Genomic DNA, 17,660 nt, shown 5'->3' with positions numbered 1-17,660 from the left:
GGATCAAGTCCAGGAACGGGTAGTCATCCAAGCGGAGATCGAGTCCAGAAGCGGGTAGTCTGCCAAAGCCGGGTCGTCAACCGATGCGAGGTCGTCTGTCGATGTGGAATCCAGAGCCAGGAAGGTTGTCAGCCAAGCCAAGTCATGCACGGAGAAAGCACAGAGACCAGAGGACTGCTAGCATTGATGCACCTTGGAGCACAAACGCAAGGGCAAGGTCTGAAAGCCATTAGGAGATACATATATAGTCAGGTGTGCAACATCATCACTGAGCGACGCCCAGGCAGCAGACAAGTGATGATGCAAACAGAGATTATAAGAGACAGCAGTCTGCACGTCCAAGATGCCTGCCAACAGGAAGGCAAGGTAAGACCTTGACAAGAGGGCATAATAGGAAATAGCCCCCTTAAAAGTGTGGACACACAGGCAGGGTACCCTGATGGTCCTGCAGCACTAAAAGGGGCAGGTGCCCCACACAATAATGGTGGCAAAGCTGTCATTAAAAAATGAAGCGCCCCCACAGTGCCACCCCTTCCAAGGGTGACCACACAGCCTAGCAGGCCACAAGCCGCGGCCTAGATTTTTGTGGAGGCCCAGCCGAAAATGCACGGATTCCAGTCCGGCAGATGCCCAAAGGAAGAGTGGGGGCTTCAGCTAAATGCACTGGGGCAGCCCCCCCCCCCAATGGAGGCACCCGACTCGGCTGTAAGCTGCGGCCTAAATCTTTGTGGGTGCCCAGCTTGGACGCAAGCCCGAGTGGAGCCGACCACCCAGGGGCAGCAGAGGGAAGGGTGGATGCCCAAATGGGAGGCAGTGGCTTCAGCCATCCTCACAAGGGCCGCCTTACATAGTTTCAGACTGGTAGGCCGCAAAGGCACGGTCAAAATTTCTGCCGGATGTGGTCGCCTTATGGAAAATACCTACAGATGCTAAACTATCTGCTCCCCTAGCCCAACAACCATGGCAGGGAGCCATCCCTGCCATAGTCACCAACCCCCGGTTTGGCAGGGAACCCTGTTCAACCCCCACGTTGTGCACCAGGAAAACCCGGTCAGCAGCAACTCCAACCAGCCCCCCTTAAGAGCATGTGGCAACAGCCAGCTCATAACCTCACCCAGGTAGGGGGGCCAAATTACCAAAATTTTAGAGGGGCTGGGGGAGGAGCGGAACCCGGGATCCTATCATCCCAGGGAGGGGCCCATGTCCACCCTAAAACCCTCCAGGAGTAAAAGGGGGGACAGATACTTACCATACCAGAAACCGGATGGGCACTGCACTGGACAGACCACAGCTCCATTGTAATGTGGGTGCTATCGGGGCAGGAGAAACCCTGCAACTCAGGCCGAGGCCAGGTCGTATGCGTCCTCATTAGATGTATAACTTGCAGGCCAGCCCCATCCAATGAGGCTATGTTGCAGCCGAACTAACGCGGAACTGCAGTGTGCATGCGCTCACTGGCCAGACTGGGGGGACCCTCTAAATCTAGCACCTAATCAATCTGGCAATTGATTGTAGATTCTCCCAGGAACAAAATAACAAAGATAGGAAAAAGAAAAAAACGCCAGGACCAGAGATCCCAGCAAGGAACCTGGTCCTTACTCCTGACTAGGTAGAAAAACCTATATCTAAGTGCCTATAGCTGAGAGTGGGAGTATACCCCCTGGGACTGCCCATAGACGTAGTCAAGCTTTTTCCTGCCTAGTGTTCACTCCTGTAGGGGGCAGTATAACCCAATGGTTAAGAAGAATCAGGAACTGTGTCCATCAATGAACGAAAGAGAAAATCTCTCTACTCCTCAATCTCCTGACTGAGGAATAGAGAGACATATTATATGGATGTAAAACTACTTCCTCAAACTCATTCTTTCCAAACCTGAGCTCATATTTCCTTGCCTCCACTCCCCCACCTGACTTTTCCATCGAGATCCATAGCACCACTATCAATCCAATCCCTTCCCTCAAGCCAGGGTGCGAATTGTAATCCTGGACTCTGACCTCTCATGCTAGCCTAACATCCAATCTCTGCCAAATCTTGCCACTGTCTCCTCTAATACATTTCCAAAATTTGTCAGTCTATCATGAATGCTGCTACCAGACTCATCCACCTGCCAATCCCTCCACTCAGTGTCCTCCATCCCTCTCTACCAATACCCCCACTGGCCTTTATTTAGTGTCCTCCACCCTTTTTCTGCCAATCACTCAACTGGCCCCTATTCAGTGTCCTCCACCCTTTTCTGTCAATACCTCTACGGGCCTTCATTCAGTGTCCTCCACCCCTCTCTACCAATCCCTCCACTGGCTTCCATTGTGTCCTCAACCCCTCTATGCCGATCCCTCCACTGGCTTCCATTCAGAGTCCTCCACGCCTTCCTGCCAATCCTTCCACTGGCTTCCATTCAGTGTCCTCCACCCCTCTCTACCAACCCTCCCACTGACTTGTATTCAGTGTCCTCCACCCCTCTACCAATACCTCCACTGGCTTCCATTGTGTCCTCCACCCCTCTCTGCTGATCCCTCCACTGGCCTCCATTCAGTATCCTCCACCCCTCTCTGCCAATCCCTCCACTGGCCTCCATTCAGTATCCTCCACCCCTCTCTTTCATTCCCACCACTGGCCTCCATTCAGTGTCCTCCACCCCTTTCTGCCAATCCCTTCACTGGCCTTCATTCAGCATCCTCCACCCTTCTCTGCCAGTCCCTCCACTGGCTTCCATTCAGTGTATTCTACCCCCTCTGCCAATCCCTCCACTGACCTCCACTCAGTGTCCTCCACCCCTCTCTGCCAATCCCTCCACTGACCTCCATTCAGTGTCCTCTACCCCTTTCCTGCCAATCCCTCTACAGGCCTTCATTCAGTGTCCTCCACCCCTTTCCTGCCAATCCCTCCACTGACCCCCATTCAGTGTCCTCCACCCCTTTCCTGCCAATCCCTCCACTGACCTCCATTCAGTCTCCTCCACCCCTTTCCTGCCAATCCCTCCACTGACCCCCATTCAGTGTCCTCCACCCCTTTCCTGCCAATCCCTCCACTGACCTCCATTCAGTCTCCTCCACCCCTTTCCTGCCAATCCCTCCACTGACCCCCACTCAGTGTCCTCCACCCCTCTCTGCCAATCCCTCCACTGACCTCCATTCAGTCTCCTCCGCCCCTCTCTGCCAATCCCTCTACAGGCCTTCATTCAGTGTCCTCCACCCCTCTCTGCCAATCCCTCCACTGGCCTCTCAGCTCAGTGTCCCCCACCCCATCAATTCCTCCAATCACTTAATGAATAAAATTCAAAATATTAACATACAGAGGCATCCACAACAACCCTGCCCCCAGCTACATCACTAACCTCATCTCACACTCTCCTCTCCTCCCAGGTATTACACCTTTTCCTCTACCCCCAGACTAAACAAGCATTTAACCCTTCCAGTACAGGGGGCCCCAATAAAAGGGCATTTTTTATTTTAGTTAGGTTTAAATAGAAGACATTCAGAGAAAAAGAAAAAGAAATGTCATTGGGAAGAAGAACTCCTATGGGGGCACAGCATGTTTGTATTCATTACTCATATAAAACAAAGTACAGTATCTCACAAAAGTAAGTACACCCCTCACATTTTTGTAAATATTTTATTCTATCTTATGTGACAACACTGAAGAAATGAGACTTTGTCAGCGGTTTAGACATTAATGGCTGTGTGTTGAGTTATTTTGAGGGGACAGTAAATTTACACTGTTATACAAGCTGTACACTCACTACTTTACATTGTAGCAAAGTCTCATTTCTTCAGTGTTGTCACATGAAAAGATAGAATAAAATATTTAAAAAAATGTGAGGGGTGTACTTACTTCTGTGAGATACTGTATATCAAATAAAAAAAAACAACATTACAAATTCTTGTAATGAGGGAAATGTTGAGCGCTGAATGGATCGCAGGGCTGAGAGAAGTCTATTGGCGACTGTGAATAAGTCACGGGGCACTTGATGGGGCAGGAGAGAGAGAGAAATGGAATGGGAGCGGTATTTTGGGGGGAAGGTGACTAGGGTTGCACATGGTTTGCAGGAAGGGTGCTGCAATTAGAAGGCTCCTGAACATAAGCTGGACAAGTGGAGGTGGCGGTAGGTATGGTGGAGAGATGCATCTGAGGCGGTGGAAGGTCTCTCCGTTGAGCAGAGATGCATGCTGTAAGGTAGGTATATATATCTTCCTTGGCCTGCATCTCGCGGTCATCAGAGAGACGCTGTAGGAGTGGAAGGAGACTGCGACAAAACACCACCCTGGGGTCATTGAGATTCCGGAAAATATCATTGTCTGGCTGTAGAGACGTTTGCCGCTCTGTCAGTTCCTTCACTAGTCGCAGGATTTGGTCATTGCAGGAAAGAGGCGTCCTCTGCTGACGGCGGGCACATCGAAGGCCGGATGTCGCTGGCTGTCTGGCCTTTTGTACTCTCTGTGAAGTCTAGAAAAATAGAGCAATTTCTATAGATTTGTCTGGACAGAGATAGATGGATAGACAGGAAGAGATGTAGAGACATGGGATGGATAGACAGGAAGAGATGTAGAGACATGGGATGGATAGACAGGAAGAGATGTAGAGAGATGGGATGGATAGACAGGAAGAGATGTAGAGAGATGGGATGGATAGACAGGAAGAGATGTAGAGAGATGGGATGGATAGACAGGAAGAGATGTAGAGACATGGGATGGATAGACAGGAAGAGATGTAGAGAGATGGGATGGATAGACAGGAAGAGATGTAGAGACATGGGATGGATAGACAGGAAGAGATGTATAGATGAGATGGATAGACAGGAAGAGATGTAGAGACATGGGATGGATAGACAGGAAGAGATGTAGAGACATGGGATGGATAGACAGGAAGAGATGTAGAGAGATGGGATGGATAGACAGGAAGAGATGTAGAGAGATGGGATGGATAGACAGGAAGAGATGTAGAGACATGGGATGGATAGACAGGAAGAGATGTAGAGAGATGGGATGGATAGACAGGAAGAGATGTAGAGAGATGAGATGGATAGACAGGAAGAGATGTAGAGACATGGGATGGATAGACAGGAAGAGATGTAGAGACATGGGATGGATAGACAGGAAGAGATGTAGAGACATGGGATGGATAGACAGGAAGAGATGTAGAGACATGGGATGGATAGACAGGAAGAGATGTAGAGACATGGGATGGATAGACAGGAAGAGATGTAGAGAGATGGGATGGATAGACAGGAAGAGATGTAGAGAGATGGGATGGATAGACAGGAAGAGATGTAGAGACATGGGATGGATAGACAGGAAGAGATGTAGAGACATGGGATGGATAGACAGGAAGAGATGTAGAGAGATGGGATGGATAGACAGGAAGAGATGTAGAGACATGGGATGGATAGACAGGAAGAGATGTATAGATGAGATGGATAGACAGGAAGAGATGTAGAGACATGGGATGGATAGACAGGAAGAGATGTAGAGACATGGGATGGATAGACAGGAAGAGATGTAGAGAGATGGGATGGATAGACAGGAAGAGATGTAGAGAGATGGGATGGATAGACAGGAAGAGATGTAGAGAGATGAGATGGATAGACAGGAAGAGATGTAGAGAGATGGGATGGATAGACAGGAAGAGATGTAGAGAGATGAGATGGATAGACAGGAAGAGATGTAGAGAGATGGGATGGATAGACAGGAAGAGATGTAGAGACATGGGATGGATAGACAGGAAGAGATGTAGAGAGATGGGATGGATAGACAGGAAGAGATGTAGAGAGATGAGATGGATAGACAGGAAGAGATGTAGAGAGATGGGATGGATAGACAGGAAGAGATGTAGAGACATGGGATGGATAGACAGGAAGAGATGTAGAGAGATGAGATGGATAGACAGGAAGAGATGTAGAGACATGGGATGGATAGACAGGAAGAGATGTAGAGACATGGGATGGATAGACAGGAAGAGATGTAGAGAGATGGGATGGATAGACAGGAAGAGATGTAGAGACATGGGATGGATAGGTTACAGCGATAGATATACAGATAGAAAGAGTGATTGATCGATATTAACATACCTGCGGTGTGCATGGAGCAGAGCTTGAAGCCTCCTCTGGCTCAGCAGGTGTTCCTGGATTGGAGTGCCGAGCCTTGCTTTCCTCCTCTTCCACAGTCAAGTTGGATGTTGCTCTATATTAATAAAAGTTCCAAATAAATACCACCAAAAAATCTCAGGGCGCACTCCAATGATGTAAATGGAAGCCTTATCCCACCTCAGACCCACTGCTGTCTCTACAGTATAAATGGGCAGCACAGACACCTACAGTTACACTCATCAGGTGAGACTTGCAAGGAGGGGCTGGGGAGACCTGTGAGCAAAGGGCAGTGTGGGGTGAGCTGCAGGAAAGGAGCAGGGAATAAGCTGCAGGAAAGGAGCAGGGATCAGCTGCAGGAAAGGAGCAGGGATAGGCTGCAGGAAAGGGGCAGGTATCAGCTGCAGGAAAGGGGCAGGGGTGAGCTGCAAGAAAGGGGCAGGGTGAGCTGCAAGCAAAGGGGAGCGTGCGGGGAGCTGCAGGAAAGGAGCAGGGATGAGCTGCAGGAAAGGGGCAGGGATGAGCTGCAGGAAAGGGGCAGGGATGAGCTGCAGGAAAGGGGCAGGGGTGAGCTGCAAGCAAAGGGGAGTTTGGGGTGAGATGCAGGAAAAGAGCAGGGATCAGCTGCAGGAAAGGAGCAGGGATCAGCTGCAGGAAAGGAGCAGGGATCAGCTGCAGGAAAGGAGCAGGGATCAGCTGCAAGAAAGGGGCGGGGGTGAGCTGCAAGCAAAGGGGAGTGTGGGTTAAGATGCAGGAAAGGAGCAGGGATCAGCTGCAGGAAAAGAGCAGGGATCAGCTGCAGGAAAGGAGCAGGGATCAGCTGCAGGAAAGGGGCAGGGATCAGCTGCAGGAAAGGGGCAGGGATCAGCTGCAGGAAAGGGGCAGGGATCAGCTGCAGGGAAGGGGCAGGGTGAGCTGCAAGAAAGGGGCGGGGGTGAGCTGCAAGCAAAGGGGAGCGTGCAGGGAGATGCAGGAAAGGAGCAGGGATCAGCTGCAGGAAAGGAGCAGGGTGAGCTGCAAGAAAGGGGTGGGGGTGAGCTGCAGGAAATAAGTGGGGATGAGTGTGACAGACCCACCCGGGCCAGAGGCTTTTGGAGGGGACTGCAGGCTAGCCTCTTGCCTACTGACTATGGGCCCTGGCTTTTAAGGGAATACTACTCTTTGTGAGGTGTATGCTGGGGGGGGGGGGCCTTGGAGGTAATGTTACTTTGGATTCAAGTCCATGTCTCCCCAAGAAACACAGACTATGGGACTTTAGGCCCGGGTCCATGTTTAGGTCCTAGCGCCCCATTGCCAATAAGGACTGCTCCACACAGTCAGACTCATAGCAGATGTTAATATTATCAGCTCAACCACCTGTCTTCCACACATTGCTAATTGACTCACCTATTGTCTACTAGTGAACTATGGGGGGTGTTTACACTTGTAATAATGTGTATTGTACTTTGTGAGCTCTATGCTGGACAGTCTGACCTGGAATGAGATCCCTGATTGTCCAGGTAGTTAGTTGTTAAAATAACTTAATGTTTATAGCGTTAGTTATATTTCTGTATACAGTTCGTGTTTGCATATGATAATGTGATCAGCCTCACCTGAGTGTGTAGTGTATAAAAAGCCTATATTCTTCTTCAATAAAGAGTTCCAGTTTTGCAGCTAAACGAGTCCTGTCTAGTTCTTGGTTGCAATATGCGGTTCTAATATGTGATATCTATATTCAGACTGGAGGGTGAACTGCAAAAAAGGGGTGGGGGTGAGCTGCAATAAAGGGGTGGGGTGAGCGGGAATAAAGGGGTGGGGGTGAGCAGCAATAAAGGGGTGGGGGTGAGCAGCAATAAAGGGGTGGGGGTGAGCTGCAATAAAGGGGTGGGGTGAGCGGCAATAAAGGGGTGGGGGTGAGCGGCAATAAAGGGGTGGGGGTGAGCTGCAATAAAGGGGTGGGGTGAGCGGCAATAAAGGGGTGGGGGTGAGCTGCAATAAAGGGGTGGGGTGAGCGGCAATAAAGGGGTGGGGGTGAGCTGCAATAAAGGGGTGGGGGTGAGCTGCAATAAAGGGGTGGGGGTGAGCTGCAATAAAGGGGTGGGGATGAGCTGCAATAAAGGGGTGGGGGTGAGCGGCAATAAAGGGGTGGGGGGTGAACTATAAGGAGTTGAGTCAGTGAAGTTGCACACAGTGAGGATGTCCCTGCTGTGTGCTACAGAACGCTGACACCATCACTGGACGTATACTGGAATTTGCACACATTGATTTCATTTATTACATGAAATGACATTTAGGGCCATCCATGGTTTCACATCATTTTCATTCACATGGGGCCCAGCCCTTGAAGAGATAATAGAAGGGTCACCACAAACATACCAGGGCCATTACAGCGTGTCTTTGCAGTGTGGGAGGAAACCAATGCGGAGAACATACAGATAGAGTCCAGGATGGGATTCAGACCAGGACTCCAGTGCTACAAGTCATACGTAATACTTTATTAGACTTACTCCTTTGTCTCCATGGCTCTTCGCAGAAAATCGAGCTCTCTGGCATACGGATGCTTTTTCTTTGTACGGACTGGGGTTCCATTCTGCACCGACACACGTTCCTCTGTCAGTTCCCGCCGAAAGCGGTCGCGCAGTGAGCGCCATCGTGTGCTCAAATCCTTCCCTGAAAAGAGCACAATCTTATCTCAGAGTGATTAGTACATGGTGGCCGGCATCTTCCTAAACCTCACTTACCTCAACACAGGCTGCTAATGCATCACTCAACACACTGCATGCTGATTGGTTCATTTTAATGACAGAACAATCAGCATGGGGGATCTGCATCCTGCACTGAGCGTCTGTACTGGACACAGTGGGGGATTTCTGGCATCTCACCTACCTTTGTCCACCCTGCACTAATAGACATGAAAACATGGACTGCGTGCTATTGTACCCGCGGTCACAGGTGACCAGGGAGGGAGTCTCTATAAAACATGCTGACATACAGAGCTGAGTACTTACCTCTATTCTCCTTCTGCTTTCTACTTAGATGATCCCAATTCGGTGTCAGGCTCTTGAAGATCTCCTCCCACGCCTTCTTCTTCTGAACGCGGTCGGAGTATCTGGGGAACTCGGGGTCCCACAGTTCCCGCTTCTTCTGCACTGCCGCTATCAGATCACTTTGGGTGACGTCTCTGGCCATGCCGTCCCCCTATGAAGAGAGGATGATACATAAAAACTGGTACACCGATCACCTACCCCCCCCCCCCTCTACACCGCTCAATAAATACACAAAGACACCAATCAACTTCCCCTCCCCCCCTCACTACAGGGATCAATAAATAAACTAGTCACCCTCCCCCCCCTACACAGATGAATAAATACACTGGGACACCGATCACCTGCCCCACCCACTACACAGATCAATAAATACACCGGGACACCGATCACCTCCACCCCCACTACACAGATCAATAAATACACCAGCACACCGATCACCTCCCCCCCCCCCCCTCACTACAGGGATCAATAAATAAACTAGTCACCCTCCCCCACTACACAGATCAATAAATACAACGGGACACCGATCACCTCCACCCCCACTACACAGATCAATAAATACACCAGCACACCGATCACCTCCCCCCCACCCACTACACAGATCAATAAATACACCGGCACACCGATCAACTCCCCCCCACTACACAGATCAATAAATACACCGGCACACCGATCAACTCCTCCACCCCCCCCACTACACAGATCAATAAATACACCGGCACACCGATCAACTCCTCCACCCCCCCCACTACACAGATCAATAAATACACCGGCACACCGATCAACTCCTCCACCCCCCCACTACACAGATCAATAAATACACCAGCACACCGATCACCTCCCCCCCACCCACTACACAGATCAATAAATACACCGGCACACCGATCAACTCCCCCCCACTACACAGATCAATAAATACACCGGCACACCGATCACCTCCCCCCCACCCACTACACAGATCAATAAATACACCGGCACACCGATCAACTCCTCCACCCCCCCCCACTACACAGATCAATAAATACACCGGCACACCGATCAACTCCTCCACCCCCCCACTACACAGATCAATAAATACACCGGCACACCGATCAACTCCTCCACCCCCCCACTACACAGATCAATAAATACACCGGCACACCGATCAACTCCCCCCCACTACACAGATCAATAAATACACCGGCACACCGATCAACTCCTCCACCCCCCCCACTACACAGATCAATAAATACACCAGCACACCGATCACCTCCCCCCCACCACACAGATCAATAAATACACCGGCACACCGATCAACTCCCCCCCACTACACAGATCAATAAATACACCGGCACACCGATCAACTCCTCCACCCCCCCACTACACAGATCAATAAATACACCGGCACACCGATCAACTCCTCCACCCCCCCCACTACACAGATCAATAAATACACCGGCACACCGATCAACTCCTCCACCCCCCCACTACACAGATCAATAAATACACCGGCACACCGATCAACTCCCCCACCCCCCCCACTACACAGATCAATAAATACACCGGCACACCGATCAACTCCTCCACCCCCCCACTACACAGATCAATAAATACACCGGCACACCGATCAACTCCTCCACCCCCCCACTACACAGATCAATAAATACACCGGCACACCGATCAACTCCCCCCCACTACACAGATCAATAAATACACCGGCACACCGATCACCTCCCTATACATATGCACTGTCACTGTGCTAATGACACTGGCAGGGAAGGGGTTAACCCTCATGGTGATCAAGGGGTTATATGTGAGCCTAGGGGGTGCTTTCTAACTGTGGGGGGCGTGGCTTCTGAAATGACCATAGAGACCTGTGTTCCTATATAGAAGGCGCTCTGTGATCATCCCAGAGAGTAGAACGGTCGGCTGTGTTTACATCATCTGACTGTCCTCCTCTCTCAGCGGGGAACGATCGCTGGTGTCAGGCGGCAATCAAAGCCGCCTGACACCCACATCGGCTTCCCCGCTGACAAGCGGGGGTAGGAGTGTGTCGCCGGTGGGGCATTGCTTGCCCCCTAGACTCCCCAGAGCGAGCGCCGTACATGTACAGTGATTTGCCTGGGAGTGGCAGTACACCTGCCGCGGGAAGTCGGGAAGAAGTTAACTTTTTGATGATATTCTAATTTTTTGAGATACACCCGTATATACTGTGTGTGTGTATATATATATATACACACACAGTGCCTTGCAAAAGTATTCGGCCCCCTTGAACTTTGCGACCTTTTGCCACATTTCAGGCTTCAAACATAAAGATATAAAACTGTAATTTTTTGTGAAGAATCAACAAGTGGGACACAATCATGAAGTGGAATGAAATTTATTGGATATTTCAAACTTTGTTAACAAATGAAAAACTGAAAAATTGGGCGTGCAAAATTATTCAGCCCCCTTAAGTTAATATTTTGTAGCGCCACCTTTTGCTGCGATTACAGCTGTAAGTCGCTTGGGGTATGTCTCTATCAGTTTTGCACATCGAGAGACTGAAATTCTTGCCCATTCCTCCTTGCAAAACAGCTGGAGCTCAGTGAGGTTGGATGGAGAGCGTTTGTGAACAGCAGTTTTCAGTTCTTTCCACAGATTCTCGATTGGATTCAGGTCTGGACTTTGACTTGGCCATTCTAACACCTGGATATGTTTATTTGTGAACCATTCCATTGTAGATTTTGCTTTATGTTTTGGATCATTGTCTTGTTGAAAGACAAATCTCCGTCCCAGTCTCAGGTCTTTTGCAGATTCCATCAGGTTTTCTTCCAGAATGGTCTTGTATTTGGCTCCATCCATCTTCCCATCAATTTTAACCATCTTCCCTGTCCCTGCTGAAGAAAAGCAGGCCCAAACCATGATGCTGCCACCACCATGTTTCACAGTGGGGATGGTGTGTTCAGGGTGATGAGCTGTGTTGCTTTTACGCCAAACATAACATTTTGCATTGTTGCCAAAAAGTTTGATTTTGGTTTCATCTGAGCAGAGCCCCTTCTTCCACATGTTTGGTGTCTCCCAGGTGGCTTGTGGCAAACTTTAAAGGACACTTTTTATGGATATCTTTAAGAAATGGCTTTCTTCTTGCCACTCTTCCATAAAGGGCAGATTTGTGCAGTATACGACTGATTGTTGTCCTATGGACAGAGTCTCCCACCTCAGCTGTAGATCTCTGCAGTTCATCCAGAGTGATCATGGGCCTCTTGGCTGCATCTCTGATCAGTCTTCTCCTTGTATGAGCTGAAAGTTTAGAGGGACGGCCAGGTCTTCGTAGATTTGCAGTGTACGACTGAAGATCAGCAAAGAGTTACTTATCAGTCAGAATACCGGAGCAAAAGTGGTACAAAAAAAAAGTAAGAAAGATGGAAGTGGAACCGTCTCACAGAGGAGGTCCAGGCCGTCCACAGAAGTCATCACCTCGCCAGGAGCGCCTTCTGATGAGAAGGAGTGAAGAAAATTGCCATGCAAGCTTACTGCAGATAGCTAAAGAAGTAGAAAGCCAATATGGGGCGATTGATTCCCGTGACACGAATACGACGTACACTGCAGAGGAACGGCATGGAAGGGTGTCATCCATGAAGGAAGCCTCTCCTAAAGCCCATGCATAAAAGAGCCAGCCTAGAATTTGCCAGGGCCCATGCAGAAAAAGAATACCACTGGGACTCTGTACTCTGGAGTGATAAGACCAAGATAAAGGATATTGGAAATGATGCCTTCAAAACTGTATGGCATGGCAAAGGCGAGGAGTACAAAGGAAAATGCATGGTGTCTACTGTGAAACATAGTGGTGGCAGTGTCCTTCTGTGGGGCTGTATGCAAGTCTTTGTGTATTCAGCAGCAGTTGGCCTCATGTATCCAAGTCTTGGTATATTCAATAGCAGTTGGCCTCATGTATACAAGTCATGGTATAGTCAGTAGCAGTTGGTCCCCTGTATACAAGTCATGGTATATTCAGTAGCAGTTGGTCCCATGTATACAAGTCATGGTATATTCAGTAGCAGTTGGTCCCATGTATACAAGTCGTGGTATATTCAGTAGCAGTTGGTCCCATGTATACAAGTCGTGGTATATTCAGTAGCAGTTGGTCCCATGTATACAAGTCATGTTATAGTCAGTAGCAGTTGGTCCCATGTATACAAGTCATGGTATATTCAGTAGCAGTTGGTCCCATGTATCCAAGTCATGGTATAGTCAGTAGCAGTTGGCCTCATGTATACAAGTCATGGTATATTCAGTAGCAGTTGGTCCCATGTATACAAGTCGTGGTATATTCAGTAGCAGTTGGTCCCATGTATACAAGTCATGTTATAGTCAGTAGCAGTTGGTCCCATGTATACAAGTCATGGTATATTCAGTAGCAGTTGGTCCCATGTATACAAGTCATGGTATATTCAGTAGCAGTTGGTCCCATGTATACAAGTCATGGTATATTCAGTAGCAGTTGGTCCCATGTATACAAGTCATGGTATATTCAGTAGCAGTTGGTCCCATGTATACAAGTCATGGTATATTCAGTAGCAGTTGGTCCCATGTATACAAGTCGTGGTATATTCAGTAGCAGTTGGTCCCCTGTATCCAAGTCTTGGTATATTCAGTAGCAGTTGGTCCCCTGTATCCAAGTCTTGGTATATTCAGTAGCAGTTGGTCCCCTATATCCAAGTCTTGGTATATTCAGTAGCAGTTGGTCCCATGTATCCAAGTTATAGTCTATCTAATAGTAATTGACAGTATTCAGCTGGACCTGTTCTGTAATGCTGAAGGTGTTTCGTAGCTTCTCCAAGCCATTTCTTCAGTTCTAATGAGAGTCAGGAAGATACCCCAACATTTATATCCACACAGGTAGCACCAACACTCCAATCACCATAAGATGTGTTGATGTTGGTTGTCCAAGAACAGGATGGAAGGTGTGATAGTTGTGGATCCCCCCCCCCTATTTTAGGTACATCATTCCATCCTTGGTGTCAAAATATCTGCTTAGGTATTTAAACCCTTCCTGCCACCGCCTCCTGGCCCTTTATGAACTTCTAGATGCCAAGAGGTGTAGGCGGGCATTTGGGTCATGTGACCTCTGTGATTGGCTGTCACAGCGGTCATATGATTAAAAAGCTCCCAATCACGAGGGCGTGGTGACCGCCGAGCAAGATGGCCGCATAGCTTAGAAGCTCCGGGCTCACCTGGCGAAATCAGTCATCACAGCAGACCACACCGACTGTTCGCGCCCGCACTACCCGGTTCTGGACGTGGGAACCTCTCCGGACCGTTCCTGGCATGACTAGAAGGGAGGACTGAAGCCGCAGTAGTCCGTAAGATGTCGGACTTCTTCGGGCCACCCGCCGCTGGTACACAACAAAATGGCGCCGAAGCCCATCCCTTGCCACAATGTGTCCGCCCTCTAGCAGCGGTCGCACAGACTGACGTCACGGCTTCTTTCCCGGTGCCCAGTCAGTAAGATCCACCGCTCCAGATGTGCTCTGCACGCTCAGGTGATTCTTCTCCAGCGACCCCATCCACTCAGAGCCCAGCCAAATCAAGGCCCCGATGGGAGGAAAGCCGCTCTTCTACAGATCAGCCGGATATGGAGGTGAGCAGCCACAGCAACCCAGTGGCCACAACTTGGGCCTATGTTCCCCCACCCAATCCCTTTGCCTCAATCAGTACCACGGGCCAACCAGTGTCCGATACTACACTTAAGGAAATGTTCTCTATCATGCACACTTCCATGCAAGCGAATATAGCAGCATCTATTGCCTATTGTCAAAAGGAACTCCATGGCATTGGAGACAGAGTACATTCTGTGGAGAATAAAATGGGAGAATTCACAGCCTCCTACAATGTATTAGTGGATTCGCATACTTCACAGCAGGATGATATACGCCGCATGCAAGCCAAGTTAGCTGACCTTGAAGATCGGTCGAGGCGTAATAACCTTAAAATCAGGGGCATACCAGAATCCATCCTGCCTAACCAACTCCCCTCTTTTGTCAGAGATTTGTTTCACAAGGCGGTCCCTGAACTCACCAACACAGACCTAACAATAGACAGAATACACCGTATTCCTAAGCCATCCTTTCTCCCTCAGGATGTTCCCAGAGATGTATTGCTTAGGGTGCATTTTTTTCAAGCCAAGGAAAAGATCCTCGAAACCTTCCGGCGAAAAGACCACCTCCCAGAACTCGCTGAGACCCTCCAAGTACTTCCTGACTACTCCCAGTATACTCTGCAACAACGGCGTAACCTGAATTCCATCACTAAGGCTCTACGCAACCATAAAATAATATACAAATGGAAGTATCTGGCAAAGTTATGTGTAACACATCAAGGCACCTCATCTCAAATCACCAACATGGAACAAGGCATCCGCATGCTCCGTCAATGGGGTATTGTCCCAGACCCCTCCGGTCCTACTCACGCCGACAGCGCACCTCCTATCCCTCATGTGCAACCCGAATGGAACATTGCGTCAAGATCGTCCAGATTCAATACCCGGCACAAATGACAGTCTAACCTGATGCTTTCGCCGGGTGACCCCCCGCTCTTCTGCCTCTGATGGGCACCTGCCACTGTGCTCATGACCCCCGCTACCTTTGCAACACTAGTTGCTCACCTGGTCCCGCCGGACCAAGTATTTTTTACCCTTTGACCTTGTTTTATGTTTTTCTGTTCGTTCTTTTTTTGTACTTTGTGTTCTATTCCAGCCTTACTCCTGGATCCACGTCTTGGAATCCCCCGATGATTGCCGTTCCAGTCACCAGACTTTCCTCTGCTCCTATATGGTCCACAACCTTACCTTCGTTCACCAGACCCAATTCACAGTGCACATCTTCCCTGCATCCTAGATGCCGGTATCACAGATACTCTATTTTAATTGGTTTTACTCACACCTCGCACACCCCATTTGTTGCTTCTCTTTCTGACGGATCCCTATTCCTGGGAAAAATGACTGTCTTCATTACTTCTGGATTTGGACATGTACGGGTAACCTCCCTCTAAATTTCTATGCCTCTCCAATTGCTATCCTTGAACGTTAAGGGTCTAAACCACCCTGCGAAAAGATACTCCTTGTGGAAAGAGGCGACATCATCTAAAGCGGATATTCTTGCGGTGCAAGAGACACATTTCAAACAAGGCTTTGCCCCCCGCTGCTCCCATCCGGACTATCCACATATCTTTCAAGCCTCCTGCACAGAGAAGAAGAGGGGGGTGCTGTTGGCTGTTCGTGCCTCCGTGTCTTTTGACTACTCTAGGGTGGTCCAGGACTCGGAGGGACGATACATCATCCTTAACTGTACTATTGATAAATGCCAATATACGATTGTGAATGTATATGCTCCGAATACATACCAGTTAAAATTTTTACGTAAGCTCTGCTCTAAAATTGCCAAGCTGAAAAGTGGTAGGCTCGTCTGCGGTGATTTTAATTTGGTGATGAATCACGCTATGGATTCCTCTGCCAGAGGTAAATCTACCCTACCGTCCCTGGCCAATCTAATGCACTACGAGGGGCTCCATGACGTGTGGCGTTACCAACACGCAGAAGAGAGGTATTACTCATTTTTTTCACCTTGCCATAACACATATACCAGAATTGACATGTTTCTAGTAGATTCTTCAACCCTGCCCTTAGTTCTTGAGACGTCCATCTCCCCTATCACGTGGTCAGATCATGCTGCCATTCATATGTCTCTAGCCACTGGCCCTGTTTCTCCTTCCTCCTTCATATGGCGGTGCAACAATTCTATTCTCTCCAATCCCGATTCCCTCAAATTCTTACAATCACGAATGCGAGAATTTTTTGAGTCTAATGACAATCCCGAGACTTCTCCTTCACTCCTGTGGGCGACGCACAAAGCATTTGTTAGGGGTGTCCTTATCCAACTGGGGTCCTGTCTCAAAAAGGTGCGTCAGACTAAGATGCCTAGCCTCATCTCTAAAATACAGGCCCTAGACAATGCGAATAAAAACAACCCATCCCTGACCAATGCCTCCAAGCTCACTTCCTTTGCGTTCAGATCTCCGACGCCTCATGACAGAACAACTCGACAAGTTCCTTGCTCGCCTTCGTTTGCGGTTTTATTCATCTCACAATAAAGCAGGTAAATTCCTCGCATCCAAGCTAAAAGCGAGACGGGTAAAATCCAAAATAGACTATCTTATCCACCCCCATACCAACGACAAACTGACGCATCCACAAAAAATTGCAGATGCCTTTGCGGACTACTATAGCTCCCTCTATAACCTCAAAAGCGACCCTGACACCCCCCAACCGCTTGAATCTGATATTCAGACCTTTCTTTGCCATCATTGTCCACTGAATCGCTCTCACTTCTGAACGCACCCTTTACGCTCTCAGAGCTTACTAAGACTCTGAAAAATCTCCCTATGCACAAATCCCCGGGCCCTGACGGGTTAACTAACGAGTACTATTGTACTATGCAAGATATACTGGCCTCACACGTTAAAACTATTCTCCGATGCCACCACCTCGGGTCACTTCCCGCCCGAAATGCTTCAAGCTAATATCACTACCCTCCCCA

At 49.0% G+C, this 17,660-nt stretch overlaps 1 protein-coding gene across 1 annotated transcript in view; it reads right to left on the bottom strand.

The window, feature by feature from the left end:
* Nucleotides 1–3,884: 3,884 nt before the first annotated feature.
* Nucleotides 3,885–17,660, bottom strand: part of LOC309555735 (uncharacterized protein) — a 65,738-nt gene continuing 51,962 nt past the window's right edge. The window contains exons 4-7 of the mRNA XM_082257808.1: nucleotides 9,067–9,256; nucleotides 8,566–8,728; nucleotides 6,065–6,176; nucleotides 3,885–4,443 (exon numbers count right to left, since the gene is read on the bottom strand). Coding sequence (XP_082113934.1) covers nucleotides 4,024–4,443; nucleotides 6,065–6,176; nucleotides 8,566–8,728; nucleotides 9,067–9,256 — 885 coding nt within the window. The 3' untranslated portion in view covers nucleotides 3,885–4,023. The remainder of the gene's footprint in view (nucleotides 4,444–6,064; nucleotides 6,177–8,565; nucleotides 8,729–9,066; nucleotides 9,257–17,660) is intronic.

The sequence above is a fragment of the Pelophylax lessonae genome (assembly GCF_965119305.1).
Source record: "Pelophylax lessonae genome assembly, chromosome: 1".
NCBI lineage: Eukaryota > Metazoa > Chordata > Amphibia > Anura > Ranidae > Pelophylax > Pelophylax lessonae.
The sequence above is the reverse complement of the archived record's forward strand: the minus strand, read 5'-3'. Positions and strand labels throughout refer to the sequence as shown.